Source organism: Drosophila arizonae, chromosome X, assembly GCF_054131065.1.
Source record: "Drosophila arizonae isolate 15081-1271.41 chromosome X, UAZ_ARI_1.0, whole genome shotgun sequence".
Lineage (NCBI taxonomy): Eukaryota > Metazoa > Arthropoda > Insecta > Diptera > Drosophilidae > Drosophila > Drosophila arizonae.
In genome coordinates this window covers 14000801-14020265 of record NC_142927.1, presented here as the reverse complement: position 1 = coordinate 14020265, position 19465 = coordinate 14000801, and the positions used below count along the sequence as shown (strand labels likewise).

Sequence of the window (19465 nt, the reverse complement as noted above, 5' to 3'; positions counted from 1 at the left end):
CAATTAAGCATACTTGCAACATTTTATAGTTGTGTTACAGATTGTGCGAATTTAAGCAAAATCATTTTGAAAACTGTTAAGATTTTGCAGCCCTGTTGCATACCACAACAGCGCTGTTAAGCCTCTAACAGTTGTAATTTGCAATTTGAAGTCAAACTTATAACTGACAATGTATAATCATTTATTAAAATATAATTTGTTTTGGTTTTTTTTATCTAGTTGTTTCGTTTCGCTGAAAGCTTATTAACAGTTGACAATTAATAATAAACTGGCACACACGTAAAAAGCACGGCGGGCATAACTTAAAAATAATAACAAAAAAAAACATGAAGTGTGAAAAAAATATTACAGATATTGAACTTAAAAATAACGAGGACATTTAAACATTATAAGATATTAACACACGATTACAGCATATTTACAAAATACTTGGCAAGCAATTGGCCATCTTGACCTATTGAAACTCTCTAATAATCTCAACGACGCTCTGATAGGTGCCAGTGACAATGCCTAATATGGCAATAGTCAGGATGACGATATTCTTGAAGTAGATCCAGGTGCCTAGTCCCTTTGGCACCTGGGCACGGGTGACAAAGTCAATGATGATGGGTATGACAAATGCCAGCGATGTTGAGCATAATGCACCGATTAGAGAGATAAATAGATTCAATTGGGGTACAACTAGGGCGACGCAGACTGGGGAGTGAAGAGAAGAGAAGAGAGATACAAATTATATAGAAATTATGAACTCTATTTTACTTACAGGTCATCATGATCATGATGAAACGTAGCGCCACCTGCATGGTGATTGGATACTTTTGAGCGCAGCTATTGTTCCGCTTGACAGGGGGCCACAGGATCTTCATCATGACGAAGAATTGTATGGGATAGCCGAAGAAGACGCCCATAGCGGCCACCATTTTGACCACCTGTGACATGCTGTGAAACACAATACAATTATGATTGTTAGATATGGAGATTCTAGTGATTATTAGGGATTGGGTTGTCCCCCCATATACATACACATCCTCCACATCCAGATTGAGCGTGATGCTGCCCGCAACATCTTCGCCCCAGCGCACATAGCTAACGAAGCCCGTGAAGATGAAGAGCGATGTGATCAGCACCATTGTCACATTGAGCACACCGAAGCGACTGCTGAACTTTTCCGGCTCGCGCATCGAATTGCGCAGCGGCAGGATCAGGGCGATGCCCTCGTACGAGAAGAGAGCGGTGCCAAAGAAGAGCGCCAGCTGGCTGCCGCCAGTGAAATAGTTGCGCTCCCTTACCGGGGGCATCGGGCCGCTGGTGAAGGCGATCGACAGCGTGGCAATCAGGCCAAAGAGCAGCGCACAATTGGCCAGCAGCGACACAGGTGAGATATATTTCAGATTTGTCATCAGGGATGGAATCATTGCGGGCAGCAGAGTGATCAGCATGACCAAACTCATGCTGATGTCTATGCCATTCTGTTGCATCACCTGCAGATTAATTTAAAAATCACAATTAGTGCTGAAAAGCGATCAAGTGCTTCTGTTAGCGTGGCAGTGTTGGTAAACTACTCGAAATAATGAACTATTTGGATTTGAGCACAAATCAAACTGACAAATTATGAATTAATGAACTAAGTGATTTGTGGAAGAGCTCGCCCTCACCTGGTAGAGATTCTCCGTGATGAACACAAAGTAGATGGCACAGAAGCCAAATTGCGTCACACAGAGAAACATCTCGACAATCAGCTTCATGGCGCGCGACATGCGGCGCAACGGCCGCGGTCCGTACTCGAAGCACTTCTCCACGGTCTCTGGATAATCGTAGAAGGTGGCGCCAGGCGTTTGGGCGACGGCCAGCAGAGAGCCGCGTATGAGCAGCCGTTCGCAGTGGACGCACATGATCGCAATTATGGGCAGCATCAAAGTGGAGCCAATGAGACCGCCATTTTTAAAGCAGTCGCCCATGGCGAAGAGGCCGGCGCCGACACTGCCCTTGAAGAGATGTGTGGCCGCCTCCAGATTGCTTGTGGCATGGCGACGCTTAACAATTGTGCTCTCCAGATCCTTTTCTCCACCCTTGGTGGCATTTTGATGCTGCTGCTGTTGTTGCTCCGGCTTGGTTATTTCCAATGTTCTGCCCATATTGCCAGCTTCGATCACCTTTTCGTTATACACTTTCTTCTGCAAAATTTAATTTAATTTAACCGATTTATTTTTAATAATTGCGATTAATATTCAATTATTTTCAGTTGCTGCGCTTCGGCTCCAGCGGCGCAATTTAAACGTCAAAGTCAAATGCAAAAAAAAAGGAAGGCGAAAAAATGCGAAAGTTTCAAGCAGAGCAAAAACAAAGTTAACGGTGTCTTTGGATTGGAGGATAAGTGATCGAGTGTGCATGCGAGAGAGTAAGACTGGAAGCGGGAGTGGGAGAGGGAGAGCGGGCGTGAGAGCATGTTAGAGAGCGTAAGTGGGGCAGGCGCTATGCTAACTGTGCACCGACTGCTGTTAACCCTAGAAAGCCGGCCGTTTTGATACTGCTTTCAATTTTAAATGGGCACTCAAGGGCGAACAGATATTTTAATCAGTGGTTCGCACGTGTCTTAAATTCACGTTATTTATTTTTCACTTTTTCCATAGCACGATATGAACACAAGTACTAATTTATATATAATTTAATAATAGTTTGTGTGGAAAAAACACTTGAACTACAAATTACAGCAGATAAAAATCTGTATTAAAAAAAAAAAAAAACAAAAAACAAAACAAAAATATAACAAAACATTGACCTATTGTGCTTAAGTGCTAAACGTTTCGTAGAACTTCTAATAGAGGTGTTAATTATGGCTGAACTTCAGTTAAAACTTTGATTACAATACGGTGTACATACATATATACATATATGTATATAGTATAGCATATTTATGCAATTATTGCAAACAACGCAAACACTATAATTCAATGAGAGTGCACTATGGGCATTCGATACGTAATATCTCTGGATTCAATTAAGCAAATATTGGCAAGAATGATAAGCTACCAGCCAATCGAGTGCAAATCATTATAATAAATCACAAATCATTTTAATGCTCCAAGTAAACGAAAAAAAAAATTAATAATAATAATTATTATTATTGTTATAATGTTTATATTTTACTTTTAATATGTGCGCGCGCGTTGTGCGATTTTCCTAATTTTCGAATTTGGTTTTGTTTATATTTTTTTTAGAAGCGTGTTGACGCGCCAAGAACTCAAACCAGACTCAATTCATAATATTATTCGAATTGGCTAAGAGCAGCGTATGAAATAGTCAGGCAAAGCGACGACGACGACGACGACGTCGGCGACGGCGACGGCGATGACGGCGACGGTGATTGCGACTGCGACTGCGTCAGCTGCTCTTGCATATGTAACAGTATTTCTATGAGTGTGTACGTGCGCGCGCATGTGTGTGTTCCTAATGGTTAACGGCATTTTTGCTTTCATACCTTGCACTTAAGGGCAAGCGCCTGCCTCGGCCTCTGCCTCTTTCTCTGCCTGCGCCTTCCTCTTCAACTTCGCCTCCCTTGTTCTCTTGCTCTCTCCTGCGCGCAAGCTCTCTCAGCACAAGCGGCAGCCCTGTTATCTTTGTTGTTGTTATTGCTTGCTCATCTGTGCGGTACTTTTTACTTTTTTTTACTAACTTTATTTTTGTTGTTTTTGCTTTTGTCTTCTTATTTTATTTGTATTTTGGAATGCAATTCGCAAATTGAAATTTTGAATTGTTTTGATTGTTCTGGTTTTGGCTTTAAGAACTTTTTTCTTTCTTTTGCCTTTTCTTTCATTTAATTTGTATCAAAACTTTGGAAAGCTGTTAAAATCGGTTTTAGCCAGAGATTTGTAGACCTTTATCGCTAACTTTTTGCTTTCAGCATTGAGCGCACTTAAATAAACTAAAATAACATAAATTAAATTTTAATTAGGTTTTCTAGTTTGCTTGCCACATTTTAAATCTTCACGTGCTCCTACCGCGAGTCTAGTCATAATGATTTCTAAAAATATTACAGGAATTTTTGCACTTACATGAACATAAAATAATGTGGGAAAATTATAAGTTATTTATTTTATTAAAAATTTTTTTTGGTTGATTTATATGAACGAATAATTTTTAGAAACCAAAAATTTCAAGGCTTTGTGCGAACGTGTTTTAAAATTGAACTTCAGTAACCTTTTTTGTTTTTTTTTTTTTTTTTTTTTTTTTTATTTACTTAGTGAAATTCAAAATAAATTCAATTTAAGTATGAATACAAATCACGTATTTTGTATTTTTTGTACTCGTTCTTCAAATTGAACCGAGTATATTCGTTTCTAGACATGTCCGTCTTGCATCTGCCCGTGCTTCCGTTTGACTCTCCGTAAGAATAAAAGTCATTGAAGCTAGAGACTTGAAAATTTAGAGCACTACCCCCGATTCATCTGCAGGGGCGTGGCAAGTGGTCTCCTATCCTATCCTATCAGTATGTAAATATGTATGCTGACAGTTGGTTGGATTTGGGCTCTATTGAGCAATTTATACCATACGTAACTAATATACCCGTTTTCGAGCAGGCATCCCAAGCCGTTGTCTGAACGGAAAGGAAGTGATTCCATACAAGTTGGCAGAGGGCTGTGTTAAATGTCAATTAAAGTGGAACTGATGCCAATTACACGTCTCTGGCTCAAGGATGTGCCGCACAATGCGGCGTATGCGCAATTTATGCACGTGCCGTTCGGGCAATGCTGCTTGCTGCTGCTACAAAGCTCATATGATATGGCATGTGCATGACATTAGACCGAATTCTTGGCCGTGTGGCGACTGCATGCCAGCTGGAAAGGCGCATCGAGCTGCTGATTGAGCAATCGGCGATTGATACACCTGCCCAACTGCCTCGCGCACTTGCAACGCATGGAAATTTACAACATTTAATTGATTGATTGACTTGTTGTTGTTATTGTTGTTTGTTGCGATTTGTTGTTGCTGTGGCTGTTCCAGCTGTTGTTGTTGTTCTTGTGTAGCGCCAGTTAAATGAATTGCACGGAATTCATGAGTTGGCTTTTCTGACAACAATTTCGTCGTCCATGCACAGATATACATGTATGTACATATGTATGTATGTGGCGCATATTGATATGAACAATCAATGCAACATGGGAAACGAGCCAATCGAACGATCGATCTATCAATGTTCGCGGAATTGCACAATTGGATTATATAAGCCAGGCAGCGAGCCCCGCCAGCCCAAATGCTCAACGGAAGCAACTGCAGTCACCCATTTCGAGATGGGCAAAGATCTTACAAAGTATCGGTAGCGAAAAGATATGACTACAATTTCACGACATATCAAAGCTCAAACTAGTATATATTTGAGATCTATTTGGGATATATTTATTATATATTTAGTATTCAATTAGTATATTTATGGAGTGATCCACCAATCGATCATTTAATCAGGTTTTCAATTATGCTATCCATCGGTCGATCTGTCAATCAAACCATCAAGCAGTCACTTATTCAATCAATCAATTCGTCAAACAGTCAGTCTCACAATATATCAGCCAATATAATCCAACAAATTCTTCAATGTGTATAGATTTCTGATCAGTCCAAAAATCGATCGGTCAATCAATTAACTCATGAATAATCAATCAATCAATCAATCAAATTAGCATAACAATGAGCCATTCAATCAATCGAAAATTCTTCATATAAATCAATACACCAATCATTTTATTAGCTAACCAATAATTCAATCAGCCAGTTCAGCAGTCAATCAATCAATCAACTTCAATTTATCAGTAAATTAGCTAATCAATCGAATTACTCAATTGAGTAGTCAGTCAATTGTAGCAGTACATCATTCAATCACTTGAGTAGTCAGTCAATCTGATTACTTCATCATTCAATCCATCCATTACTTATTCAATCAAGTAGTCAATCATATGCATACAACATTCAATCACCCAATCTATGAAACTCTTCAATTCATATACATACAATAGATTTACGATATCTCTCGTGCACATGTTCCGGGCAATAAATATGAACACGATATTCGCTTAGGTCTATTGTCGATTCATCAGGTTTCACATGGCTTTGGGCCAATTCGAAGGCCGCTGGGCGTGCGCTGAGCAATGTCGAAACGGTTTCGATTAGATTGATTTAGTTTCGTGCGGATTAGATTAATAAGAAATTCTTTGAATTCGTCACACGTTTGATAATCGACGACAATAAAAGATGATTGCAACTGTTTACGATTGCCTAGATGGCTAACTGTATAATACCATACATATTTGTAAAATATGTCACTATAGATCTACATATATCTCTAGCTATATCTTGGAACATGAAATTCGAATGAGATATTGAAATATATTTTGATGCGGTTCGATAGTATCCTTCTTCAAAACGTAGTTACTCGTAAAACTCTATTAGGTGCACGCGTACAATCCGTCGAGTCTATGTCTAGCCAATTCCAGTCCATAAACACTTTTATGGTGTATTTTCAGATAGTCGAAAATAATAGAAAAAGTTTGCAATGGGGCACTACTGACTGCATAATACCCGTCCGTTCTGGATATATTTGGTGCACAAATGTCGTCAGCAATATTTTACTTTTACCTTCAAATTGACTAATTGATATTAGAATTCATAGTTCTCTCTCTCTCTCTCTCTCTCCCTCTATCTCAGAGAGCAGATGATCTACAATAATAAAAAGCTGATCAGGTATACGCCATAGATCGATTTATATATCTCTCAATCTATGACTTGCTCAAATTTTCCAAGATTTTCACCCAAATAAAATAATTAAATATATGCTGATTTTTATGGGCTCTGAACCCATCATTTATTTACACTTATGAATTCTAAATTTATATATCAAACATATATGTTTATATATATAGAAAAAAAGAACTAAATTAAAAAAAAAAAAAAAAAAAGAAATTGTTTCTCGAGAGACAAACAGAAATTAAAAACTATTTCGCGGCACATGATTCATAAGTAATTGTCATATATCAGCATGGTCTCATATACCATATATTATATACCATATATCATATATCAGAAACATGGTAAATAGTAGTAGTAGTAGTTGTAGTACTCTGCCTACAATAGTATTTAGGGTTATCATATATAGGATACATATGTATGTGGGTGTATATAAGTTATATAATAATTTATTTAATTTGCTGTGGCACTGGTTGAGTGGGCGTCGCCTCGCTAGTGAAACTCCTCCTCGCCAAAGTGTTTGACAATCTGCTTGAGGCTCTCGTAGGAGCCGGTGAAGAAGCCCAACAGGGCCAGCACCAGGATGATTAGGTTCTTGAGGCAAATCCAAATGCCGGGCCCCTTGTTCGGTTCACTGCACGCGATCAGCTCGATGACCGGCGGAAAGACCAGCGCCAGAGCCGTGGAGCACAGAGCGCCAATCAGGGAGATGAATAGCCCCAAGGCCGGCACCAGCTCCGCTATGGCCACTGCATATGGATGGGAGAAGCTTGGCATGAGCACAATCTCCGTTCTTTGATCTCTTGCCTCTACTTACACGTCACGAGCACCAGCAGACTCCGGAAGATGAGCTCCCCGGCCAGCGAACGACCCTCCATGCCGCACACCTGCTTGGCGCTCGGCCACATGATCTGCACGGCGACAAAGAACTGCAGCGGATAGCCGAGGAGTACGCCCATGGACACCATCAATTTGACCGACTGGGCCAGGCTATCGGCGTGCGAAAGAACAGAATATCGTATGCGATGTTTAGGGGAGCTGTCTAGGGAATCCAAGCTGAAGATGGGCGCGTGACACGAAGGGAATTTTGTGGAATTTTTAGATAAGCGCGTAAAGAGGTAAAAGTGAAAAGCTTGAGCAGGTTCGAATAGATAGATTGCTAGTTGTTTTAGATATTAAATATCGTATATGTAAAATATATATGATATACAAGATGTCTAATATATATAATATATATCTAATATACTTGAATCATATTCTGAATATAAATGTCGTAGCTTGTATAAATCGTACGGGTATGATGCACTATGGATATAGAAACCATATGAAATTCGAATCATATTATAAATTAAAATCTCAATTTCGCAAAAAATGAACATACGATAATTTCCCAGGAATACGACGATATGATGACTCTGATATCGTACGTGGAATATACATATACTTGAATCATATTCTGGAAATAAATATCAGACATTGTATATATCGATCGGACACGATGCATCCTAGATATAGAAATCATATGAAATTCGAATCATATTTTGGATTCTAACTAGTTTTGTCATATAGGTCGAGTTTGATATCTAATAGATATTGAAAATATAAGTGGATATCATCTTGTAAATATATATAGAATAGATATGACAGAGTCTACCAGAATTAACTCAAATATGATATTCCATTTACAGTAGAATGCCGATAATTCGAAATGTCAAAGGGATCAGTTTTTTTTTTCGATTTACACAGAAATCCAAATTATCGAGAATTATTGAGAACGAATTTCATTCAAAGAAATATAATTTTTTCGATTTATCGCGATTTTCGACTTAGCGGGGTACTCATAATCGAGACTCGACTGTATATTCAATATATATTGAAAAGATATCATATCGTAAATATATATCGAATAGATTGTATTGAGTAATATTTTCTGAATTTCAGTTTTTGAAATAGATGAAAATCGAGTAGATACTTCGGCAGATATAGAATAGAAATTATGAATGGAGTATATTATCGTAAATAGATATCGAATAGATGCACAGTATCGAATGGATAACGTGATAATATATTAATAATAAATCATCTATTCAAGTGGATGTGAATGCTATTGGGATTCTGTAAGGGATTACAGATCGAATAGATCAAGCATATATCGAGTAGAGTATATTCTTTTGTACTCCTGCTCAAGCTTCACTTTAGTTTCAATTGTGTTGCCGATAGTGTCCGCGGCACTCGTGAGTCACGCGCCCATCTGCAATCTGTTTGGGCGGGGCTTGCTCACATGGTATCGCCGAGATTGAGGGTCAGACTGCCGCCGACCTGCTCGCCCCACTTCATGTAGCCCACAGATCCGGCGAACATGAACATGACGGAGACGAGAAACATGCCCACATTGAGGACGCCCAGCGTGCTCTCAAACTGGCGCGGCTTGCGCATGGCATTCTTCAGGGGCATCACCAGGGCAATGCCCTCGAAGGCAAAGATGGCGGTGCCGAAGAAGAGCGCCAGCTGGGAGCCGTTCGTCCAGTAGGCGCGTTCCGTCACCTCCGGCAGGCCGTCCTTGAGGGCGTAGTAGAGGGTGATGGCCAGGCCCAGGATCATGCACACGTTGGCGAACAGCGAGACCGGTGTCAGCCACTTCAGGTTCGTTATCAGGGAGCTGAGCAGCACGGGTGCGAGGGCCAGCAGCATCACCAGATGCACGTCCATGTCAATGCCGTACGCTTGCAGGATCTTGTGTGGCGGGAAGGCAGGAAACCATCAGCAGCTGTCGCCGACTGAGCACCAACTCCGGCACTCCGGGGCACTCACCTGCTTCACGTTGGTGCTGATGAACACGAAGTAGATGCAGCAGAAGCCCAGCTGGGTCACACAGATGAACACATCGACCAGGTGGCCCATGGTGCGCGACCAGCCGCGCAGCTTGATCGGCCCATTCTCGAAGCACTGCTCCACAGTCGCCGCATAGTCGGCGCAGACGGCGTCGCCGCGCAGATCGCGCATCTTCTTCGAGCAGGCGATCAGCACGTGCTGGCAGTGGATGCAGATCACGGCAATCACAACGGTGAGCACGGGGCCGACGATCAGGCCGCCGTTCTTGAAGGCATCGCCCATGGCGAAGAGTCCGGGTCCGATGTTGCCCTTGAACAGGTGCACAATTGTCTCCAGGTAGCTGCATTTGAATGAAGTCATGCAAAATCGATCAACGATACCACCACAGATGATTATCGGGTATCGGTAGTCGGTTATCGGTGATCAGTATTTAGTACGGGATTAGCCAGGACTGGGTTTATCCGAGATTCGCACTGCACACTTAAGCTTGTGGGCTGCTAGCATGCAATATCGATAAACGATAACACACATAACTATTGGTCTAGTCACTGGGAATAGGTTTAGCCGGGCGTGGGTTAAGGCGGTCACTGAACTTCACACTTAAAATTTAAGTTAGCTGGGGTGTTATCAGCGCAAAACCGATAAGCTATCGCTTTTTGTTATCACATACACAATTTGTTATCGGCACAGTAAATCGGTATAGAATTAGTTGGGATTAATACTGTAGTGCACTTAAAATTATGGTTAGTCAAAGCTTGAAGGTAAGCGAAAGCTACTTTTCTAACATGGAAAATCGATAAGCGATAACACATGCACAATTATCGCTTCAGCGGCTAAATTGGGATTTCTAGTTCACACTTAAGCTAATTGTTGTAGAAGGTGAAAGTATAGACATGAAAGCCAGTCAGCATGCATAAGCGATAAACGATAACAGGCGAGATTATCGATGCAGTCATTCGATATATGAAAAATCAGAAATTATCAGAGCATTCAAAGTCGATAAAAGATAGCGCAAATAATTTTTGGCTTTGGATAAAATAGGCAAACCCTCAAAATTATTTTTAGTTTTGGTTAGTTTGGATTTGTTATTAGTATTATTGTGATTTGGGTTGATAAAGGTTTTTTTTTTTTTTGGTTTTGGTTTTCTGGGTTAGTTCACATGCATCCAATTTGTTGAGTTTATTTAGGTTAGGATAGGGTAATATAAGCCTCTCGTTAGTTTGGATTTTCTTTGGGAATTCGTTAGTACGCTTCTTCTTCTTCTTCCTTGTCCATACCTTGTGGGCGGATGGTAATCCTCATGGCTGCCAGCCGCTGGCTTTGCATCGGTTTCGGCCTCAACTGGTTGGCCTTCGTTCTCTGGCGCCGTCAGCTTTGAATTATTGGAGCTCATAGTACTTTGGTTGCCATTGTTGGTGGCTATGGTTGTTGTTGTTGTTGTTGTTGCTGTATTCTGTGGGATGCTTGGTTCCTTTGTTTTATGTTTGATTACGGCACAAAGTTTGAAAAGATAAAATCTGTGCTTTAAAATGCAGTCTTCAATTGGTGAAGTAGGAGCAGGAACAATTTTTGGGATATATTTTTAAAGCAACCAAATTCGAGGATTTTTTGTTAAGATTTTGGGTTGAGTTTTTTAGTTCAATAGGTAAGGAATGTTTTGGTATAGCAATATAAAGAGCTTAGACTAAGTTGAGCTGAAAATCAATAAATCTATGAATATTTCTTAAATTATTGTTTATATGCTCGAAATCATATAGGAGTTACTTAAGCAATTATTATTCAGCTTAAAGTTAATATAAACACTTGATGCATCTAGGGAATGCAATGTAATTCCCCAATGTATGCAAATATTCTAGCTTAAATCTATTCATATACACACATACACATACAAGCATATACATACGTATACATAGAATATTACTATGCTTCCTCTTCCTATATAGAATTATTACATGATTCTGGCTTACAAATCATTATAAATGCTGAGCTACAACCTACTAAATTCTCTATTTGGGGAAAATATTCGGAAATTGACTAAAAATAATTAAAGCATTTGTCAATGCTAATTAAGCACTTATATATATTTGATTAAGTCTAGGCCATACCTGCCTATACTAGGCCTAGTCGAGCAACAACAACAAAAAGCTTGTAATTTGGATAACGATCGTGAATCATTATTAATTCGAGTTTGTTTTGCCTTAGAGTACGTGCGAACGTGGCTAATTAAAAGAATTGTAAATCACAGTACAGCCTGGGGGGGGGGAATTACCTGATTGTCTGATGCAGCGATATCAACGTTACAGTGAAGCATGCCCATGGCGAACGTTTTCCCTTGTCATGCAAACAATGCAGACTTGTATTTATACTCCCATGAATGGGATCGTAAATGATAAGAGATATGTATGAGCTCTACGCAATTGGAATTGGCTATAATTTATGACTCGATGAGTCGTAAATTAATTTGTTCGATTTCATTGAGGTTTTTGCATTGGCTCATAAAGTTTCCATTAACACGCTGCGAGAGCAGAGATTCGGAAAAAAACCAAAGCAAATTATTGGAGTCGTATAACATAATATAGTACATGAGCTACAACAGCAACTACTACTGCAACAACAACCACATCACGTGTAGTACCAATGTATGCTAGCTATCAAGAAACAGTCTTGAATATAGTATTCTATACAAACTCAACCGGTTCGAAAACCCACTTTTCATATATTCAAATGAGGGACATGATTATTGAGGGAATAGTTTAAAATTAATTAATTAACAAAGCTGGTGGATGGGCTCGACTAGAATATACCCAGACTAGCGCTGATGTTCTAGATAATCTCAATGAAACTGGAAAAAGAGGATATATAAATAGCTGTGGGAGAGCTGATCAAAAGGAATCTCAGATATTGAATATCTAGAGAAACAGTTGAATATGATCAAAGAGATGAAGGGGAAAAGTACAAATTCATGATATACAGGCAGAAGGGGACGTGCTAGACACTATAAGGTATATATATATTCTTGATTAGGGCGACGAACTGAGTCGATTTAGCCCTCTTCGTCTGTCCGTCTGTTCGTATATGTGACTATATTGATCTCAGAATCTATAAGAACTAGAGACTTCAAATGGATTTTGTAAAGAGCTCAAGGGATCTCGTAGTCACTCACGTTTAATAGATTTTAATGGAATTTATTTTAGACTAATATAAAGACATATATAGACAAACTCAACTATTTAATTAGTGAATAAAATATGGGAAAGCTGTATGCAAATTAAATTTGTTTGAGGCTGAAGATTATAGAGATATAGAGAAATATAAGAATCTATAAATAAAATCCTATGCTTAAGAGTCTTTGAAGCAGACTCAAGACTGATTCAAGGCGAAATGAGAATATTTATTGATCTAAAAGAAATTAGATGAGGCATCGAGAAATTGTGATCAATTTTCACTGATTCTGACACATATGTATATATAATTCAAATATGATATTTTTAGCTTTACTTGTTTACGACATATGAACGAGGGAGTGTCAGGTGAACAGTTGGACAAATGAATCCACTGAACTTGAACTTGAACTTGAGCAACAATAAATATTTATGCTAGTTATATGAGATATTGACTATCCACTAGTGAAACTAAATACTCGCAGTGGCCAATGCCTAATGGGTATATTCAATTTCAGTTGAAAGAAAATAATGAAATCTAATGAAATCACACTTTATTATGGCTAACAGAATTTGAGATCTCCTCATTTGGCTCACATGCAAACCTATAAATCAGTTAGCTTGTATTTTGATATTGTCTAAATGGAATAATGGGCTTTATATATTTTAGTGGACCTCAAAGTGCAACTGATTGCGTGGCATATTTATTATACTAGTAAGAAACTCTCAACTTTCCAGATTAAACAAATATTCTTCGTGGGTTTCCAGTAGGAAATGCTATCAAATGTTATCAACGGAAATTTTCAATGGTTTCATTTTCTTTTTTTTTTTTTTTACTTCTGCCTGGGAACTTTATTTATTGATAATTGGTGCAAAAAATTATAAGTGAATTATTATAAATTAGTGTCGCTCTCTATATGAGATAAGCTGAGCGTGTGGAAGGCACTGAATCTGGGCGCCGATAATATGTGATAATACGTAATCGTAAGTGGGTTCAGCGATTGCCTTCAGTTGATTATGTGTGTGTGTGTGTAATATGCAGGTGATACAGATACAGGTGCCAGATAATCGGGCGCATACACATGTCTGAAACTGGGTCTCTGGCCCGTGCGGGGGACAACTTGCTATGGAAATCTAGACGGCAAATTTTTCGTGACTCTTATCGGCAGCTACGCAACAAAACACTTCAAAACAAACGGCATAAATTGCTGTTGTATTATTTTATTAGTGTTAATTTTAGTATTATTTGTTATTGTTGTTGTTGTTGTTGTTGTTGTTGTAGACGTTGTTTGGTTACTTCACATTTGTTAACGTGAGCTGCGTAGCACACCAACAGGAAGAACAACAAGACTTATCAAGTTAAGGAACCAGATATTGCACTTTGAGCTCAGCTCACCCACGCATACGATATACCCTGTAATTGTTTGAGCTACGTCGAGTGGTTCAGGCAGAATTTCTGTATTAGCCAAATGTTGAAAGCAAAGCTATTGATTGCATTTGATTTGATATGGTATGTAGGTATATGATTGTACATATATATGCATTATGATAAGTTTTAGCGGCTGAAACTACGTAGTAACTCTCTACAAGATCTTTATAGATATTATCATGTAGAGCATTTATAACTCTATCGCATTACTATCTTTATATGCCATGGCTTCGTTAATAATTGACAGATATTTTTATAAGAAAATAGTGCGAAATTCTTAGAATTTTTTGTATCTATTATATGTTATATGGATACATCATATTCTAAGATATTCTGCTCCAAAGTTTTTGAAAATGCTGCTCAAAAGTTTTATACTCTGCTTTTAAAAACGGGAAGGGTTGTCTACAATGTCTGTCTGTTTATATTTAAGCTAGGCTTATTTAATACTTTAAAATTCTCGAATGATTTATTCAACAATTTTCAGATATCTGCTGTAAAACTTTTGAAGCCTTTTTAATAACTTCGATATTTTGGCCTACTTTTTTTAAAGTTTTTATATAGTTCTAATAAGTTTTTGCATTTCTATTTGTGAGGCATTTTCAATAACAGGCTTTTGAAATGCAGGCTTTGAAATTCTTAAGCTGTCTTGTTTTTAAAATATATATTTTGACGAAATGTTTTTGGGCTATAATGACGCTGAATGAAACCTATAAAACTTAAAATATATTTTTTAAAATTTTAAAATATTTTTTATCAACAATTCAAGTTTGATAATAGTTGTTGCTAATAATATTTGTAATATAAGTATATTTTGTACTTTTGAAAGAGTAATTGGAGCTCGTCATGCCCACTATTGCCATTTATTCTGGTTGCTATTCACTTGAGAGGCAATGGCAGTCTGATTCAAGTCAATTCAATGGTCTTTCAGTGGAAATTTTCCATGCACGACAAGTTTTCCACAGCGATTGCCTCTGCAATGGCAATTACAATGCTCATGGACATGGAGTTAAGCAGGGGCTGGGGGAGCCGAGCCTTACTGCTTATAGCTCTATAATGCTTTATATTTGATAAATCAACTGTTAAAGACACGGAAGTGAGGCACGAGAGAACGATGCTCACTAATTGAAGGCCATATGAAATGCTGCATGTTAAATTTATACGAAGTCATTGCAATTTCGTGGCCATTCACTGATAAGTTGACACGCTTTCTTCAACTGATAAGATAGTTAAACGAAGTTAACTTTCATTATTTTCAGTGTAAAAAACACGTTTATCGCCTGAGTCTAAAAAATAATGGAAATAATAGCATTTTGGGTGGGATTTAATAAATATAAAACACCCCTAAAAATGTTTAATATCATAATAGATCATTGCTTTTAATAAGGAAGTAATACAAATCTAATATAGTAAATCCAGAAAGAGAAGTCTTTATATAGAGCTTGCTTTGAGAGACTATGAAATTGTTGAGACTTGTATAGTCTATTGTCATGAATTAATCACAGACTCACGATAAATTTTGGGTAGGATTTAAAAAAATATAAAACACCCCTAAAAATATTTAATATATCATTGCTTTTAATAAGGAAGTAATACAAGTCTAATATAGTAAATATAGAAAGAGAAGTCTTTATATAGAGCTTACTTTGAGAGACTGTATGAAATTTGTGAGGGTATTGAGACTTGTATAGTCTATTGTCATGAATTAATCACAGACTCACGATACAGATGGATTAGAGTGGCCCCATGGGACTAATAGAGACTCATAGTTATATTAGTTATATATTCTATTCGATTCGATATTTTGTAGTCGATAATCTTGAATCCATCCAAGACTTGAAATTCAAGTTGCGTTCAACATAGTTTGCAGAAATCATTGTCTATACTCTTATCAGATGGAATCATATTGACTCTATAAAGTGATTTGTATTGATTTTCCACAAATTCTTATCCGCTTCATTAGTGTCAGTAATTTTTGGCACTATTTCAAGTATTGGAGCATATATAAACATATATTTTGTGATTTTCGAATTTTTGACTATATTTTTAGATTCTCTATCTCTATTTATCTGTTCAGCTCAAGAGCTTGCAGTAATGTGTTGGCTAATGCTAAGTTGAAGTAATTTGACTAAATATATAAATATTTTTTATATATCAAATAGATATGCTGTTGAGCAATTTGTTGATTACGCACATCATTTTGAGTGCTTCAAGTATTTCTATCTTATATATGGGATATTCAGTTTTATATCCTGAAGACATTGCAAATAGTAAATCGGAGTGTAAAGATATTGTTGTTACCATTTCTTTAGTTTTACCCTATATAACTCTCGTAAGTTTATAATCATGAAGTAAATTTCTATACATATAGTATGTATGTATGTATATGACATACATTATATAATATATGCTGTTCGTACACAGTATACATATGGTATATACTTTTTCTTTCAGTGTAGTATTTTTAGCTATTTATAGCTCAAGAGGAAATTGGTCATTTGGAGTTATTTGATGTGAACCCCCTCTAAAAGGACGCCTCTGCTGCTACTGTGCAACAGCTGTCCTAGAGAGCAATGCTAACTGTTGCTGTTGTTGTTGTTGCTGCTGTTGTTTTTACAGCTGTTGCTGATGTGGTTGTTATTGTTGTTGCTGCTGCTTTAGCTGACTTTGCACTTGAATATGCATTTGTTAGGCGTGAGAAGTAAATGGAACTGGTTTTCGTTTTTTTTTTCTGCTGCTCGAAGCACAAAAGCAAAAACAAACAAAAATAATAAAAAAAAAAGTAATAATCATAATGAATGGGCCCACACTGATTTTTACTGATTCTATATAGTATGTATGTGTATGTGTGCGTGTGTATTTATGTATAAATATATTTGACACTCATTTTGAAAATCTTTTAACACACACGCACTGGCACAGGCACACGCACACTCACGCACACACACTTTACACACCTCTGCATCCATTTTGGCAGCCGCTGCTGTTGCTGTTTGCTGTTTGTTGTTTGTTGTTGTTTGTGGCTGTTGCTGTTTGTTGTTGCTGCTGCTGCTGCTGCTGTTAAAATTCGGTCAATGCACGAGCAGCGCTGGCAAATAAATGAACGCGTAATTTGGCAAATTCTTTTGGCGCGGCGTTTTTTAAATGATTTATTTTTATTGCCGTTTGCTGCTGCTGCTGCTGCTGCTTCTTCTTTCCACTTATTGTGCTGCTGCGGCGGCGGCGGCGGTGGCGTTGGCTGCTGCAGTTGCACTTGTTGCTATTAGCTGCTGCTGCTTCCTTATGTGTGTCATGTGCTATTGTTGTTGTTGTTGTTGCTGTTGCTGCGGCTCCTTCGCACTTTTGCGATCCTGACTAATGGCTCAGAACGTGGCGTGTGTTAATCGCTTCACGAAATCATCAAGACTGACGGCCCGGCCCGGCCCGCCTCACATAGGCGCTCTGTTGCTGCCGCCGTTGCTGCTGCCTTCTCGGCGTTGGCGTCGGCATCAGCGTCGCCGTCGCTGCCTTTCGGCGTTCGGACACTTTGCGCTGAGCGACTGCCGCCTCTGCCGCCTCTGTCGTTCTGCTCCCCCCTCAATTGTTTCACTCCCTTTCGTTCCGCTCGCTTTCCAAGTTCCAAGTTCCCCTCTGTTTGCCCAGCCGTCATGGTTCACACTCTCTCTCTCTCTTCCTCTCTTGCTCTCTTTCTCTCTTCCATTCTTGGCCAGCATCTGGCGCTTCCGTGGCTCATTACGAAAGTATTTTGTGACGTCGTCAATGGGAACGGAATCGGAATTGGAATCGGTTCTAATGTCCAACCGGTTTATTTATATTCATATATATATATTTTTATTCTTCTTCTTCTTCTTATTCTTCTCGTTCTTCATTTCATCGTGCACCCCCGCCTTAGGCAGCTGCGCAGTCGGGCGACCAATTGAGCGCCTGTCCAACAGGTTGTCACTCAGCCAGCCGACATGGCCAGGGCATCTGCCGAGACAGGGGGAGTGGGGGGCGGGTGGATCGTTGATGTTGTCGCAATTGCCCTACAAAAGCATGCAAGGTACACACACACACACACACACACATGCATGCATACACATCTCTCTGATCTCTAAATGTAAAGAAAGACTTTTGTTGTTGTTGAATGTAGAATATGGAATATAGAATATGGAATATGGAACTGTGGAATACTCTTAAGATCCCCAAGTGATCTGGCTCTTGTTGTTAGCCCTAAATTTGCCAACGCTTTAATTAATTTAATCGAATTACAGGGTATCTGGCAGACAGCGCAGAGTGCTCAACAAACAGCAATTGGCAGCAGCTCAAGCACACATGCTCGAGTATTCACGCCATCGGCAAATGATCTGAAAAGTTTGTCGATTGCTGTTGTGCTGGGGTGCTCGACGGGCGAGCGGCATAGGGAAGCGACTGTGCACTGGGTGGCTAGGTAGGGTGTTCGTGATTCGTGGCGGCAAGCGAAATGTGGAGCCTTTAATGAAGCAATTCGTTTATAATTTATTTTATTTTATTTTTAATGGAAAGGCCGCCTGTCTTTTGAAGAATTAAGATCCCGGCTATTTGGCGATGCACAAACACACACATACATATATGTATATATATATAAATATTACTATATACGTGTGTTGTTGTTGTTTGTGACAATGGCATTTAAGACTGTCGACGTTCATGAGCATAGTTCATATTTTAATTGAGAGTGAAGAGAGAGACAAATTGGCGCATTTCTTTGAGCGCCGTCCGTGTTGCCGGAGGTAACACTGTACGTGACCTTGAGCTGTCCACGGAAGAGGCTAAGGCTAACATGGAGAACTAGGAATGATCTATTTCTGGATTGTCTTAGCAACAATTAAGTCTCCATTAATATGACGAAGGCAAAGAATGGAAAGAGGAGGAGAAGAGGGGTGAATGAGTGGGGAAAGAGATAAAGACGAGGGATAAGGATTGTGAGAGAACAAAAAAGAGGGCGATGAGAAAATGAAAGCAAGAATGACAGCGAGAGGCTGAGAGAATTATAGGTGTGCAAGAGAAAGGGAGGGGCAAGAAGTGACATTAGTGACTTTATAGGTACAGGTACAGTAAGAGAGACGGACAGAGAGAGAAAGAAAGAGTGAGAAAGAGAGAGAGAGAGTGAGAGAGAGGAAGGGAGATAGAGAAACTCAGAGAGAGTGCAGTAGATAGAGAGAAAAGTAGGGTTAAAAAGAGACAGATAGAAAGAGAGAGAGAGAGAGAGGGAGAGAGACTAGAGGGACTAAAGAGAGAGATAGAAACAGAGAGAGTAAGAGTGAGAGACTGAGAGAAGCCTGAGAGAGAC

General features: G+C 38.9%; 2 protein-coding genes across 5 annotated transcripts; both read right to left on the bottom strand.

Annotated features, from left to right (window-relative positions):
* Positions 1-164: 164 nt before the first annotated feature.
* On the bottom strand, positions 165-17252 carry LOC108618383 (neutral amino acid uniporter 4). Of its 4 annotated transcripts, XM_089473443.1 has the most exons (6): positions 4053-4194; positions 3479-3922; positions 1656-2174; positions 1024-1481; positions 764-939; positions 165-696 (listed from the first exon to the last, which is right to left on the bottom strand). In XM_089473443.1, exons 3-6 carry the CDS (start codon positions 2133-2135, stop codon positions 455-457), a joined length of 1356 nt encoding a protein of 451 aa, XP_089329569.1. In that variant the 5' UTR covers positions 2136-2174; positions 3479-3922; positions 4053-4194; the 3' UTR covers positions 165-454. The 4 variants fall into 4 exon arrangements, with proteins under 4 accessions (XP_089329569.1, XP_017869864.1, XP_089329570.1 ...); XM_018014375.2 differs by lacking the exons at positions 3479-3922; positions 4053-4194 and adding an exon at positions 17112-17252; XM_089473444.1 differs by lacking the exon at positions 3479-3922 and having other exon boundaries at positions 4053-4190.
* LOC108618394 (proton-coupled amino acid transporter 1) lies at positions 6821-17253 on the bottom strand. The gene is made up of 6 exons (XM_089473442.1): positions 17112-17253; positions 10845-11038; positions 9547-9907; positions 9017-9468; positions 7553-7725; positions 6821-7484 (listed from the first exon to the last, which is right to left on the bottom strand). Exons 1-6 carry the CDS (start codon positions 17121-17123, stop codon positions 7228-7230), a joined length of 1449 nt encoding a protein of 482 aa, XP_089329568.1. The 5' UTR covers positions 17124-17253; the 3' UTR covers positions 6821-7227.
* Positions 17254-19465: the final 2212 nt, after the last annotated feature.

Bases quoted from the DNA above. Each gene is read 5' to 3' on its own strand.
- LOC108618383 (XM_018014375.2), bottom strand. The intron at 1,482-1,655 runs GTGAGGGCGAGC...ATTAATCTGCAG, and splicing joins TCACGGAGAATCTCTACCAG to GTGATGCAACAGAATGGCAT. The intron at 940-1,023 runs GTATGTATATGG...TGTGTTTCACAG, and splicing joins AATCTGGATGTGGAGGATGT to CATGTCACAGGTGGTCAAAA.
- LOC108618394 (XM_089473442.1), bottom strand. The intron at 9,469-9,546 runs GTGAGTGCCCCG...CCGCCACACAAG, and splicing joins TCAGCACCAACGTGAAGCAG to ATCCTGCAAGCGTACGGCAT. The intron at 7,485-7,552 runs GTAAGTAGAGGC...ATCCATATGCAG, and splicing joins TCTGCTGGTGCTCGTGACGT to TGGCCATAGCGGAGCTGGTG.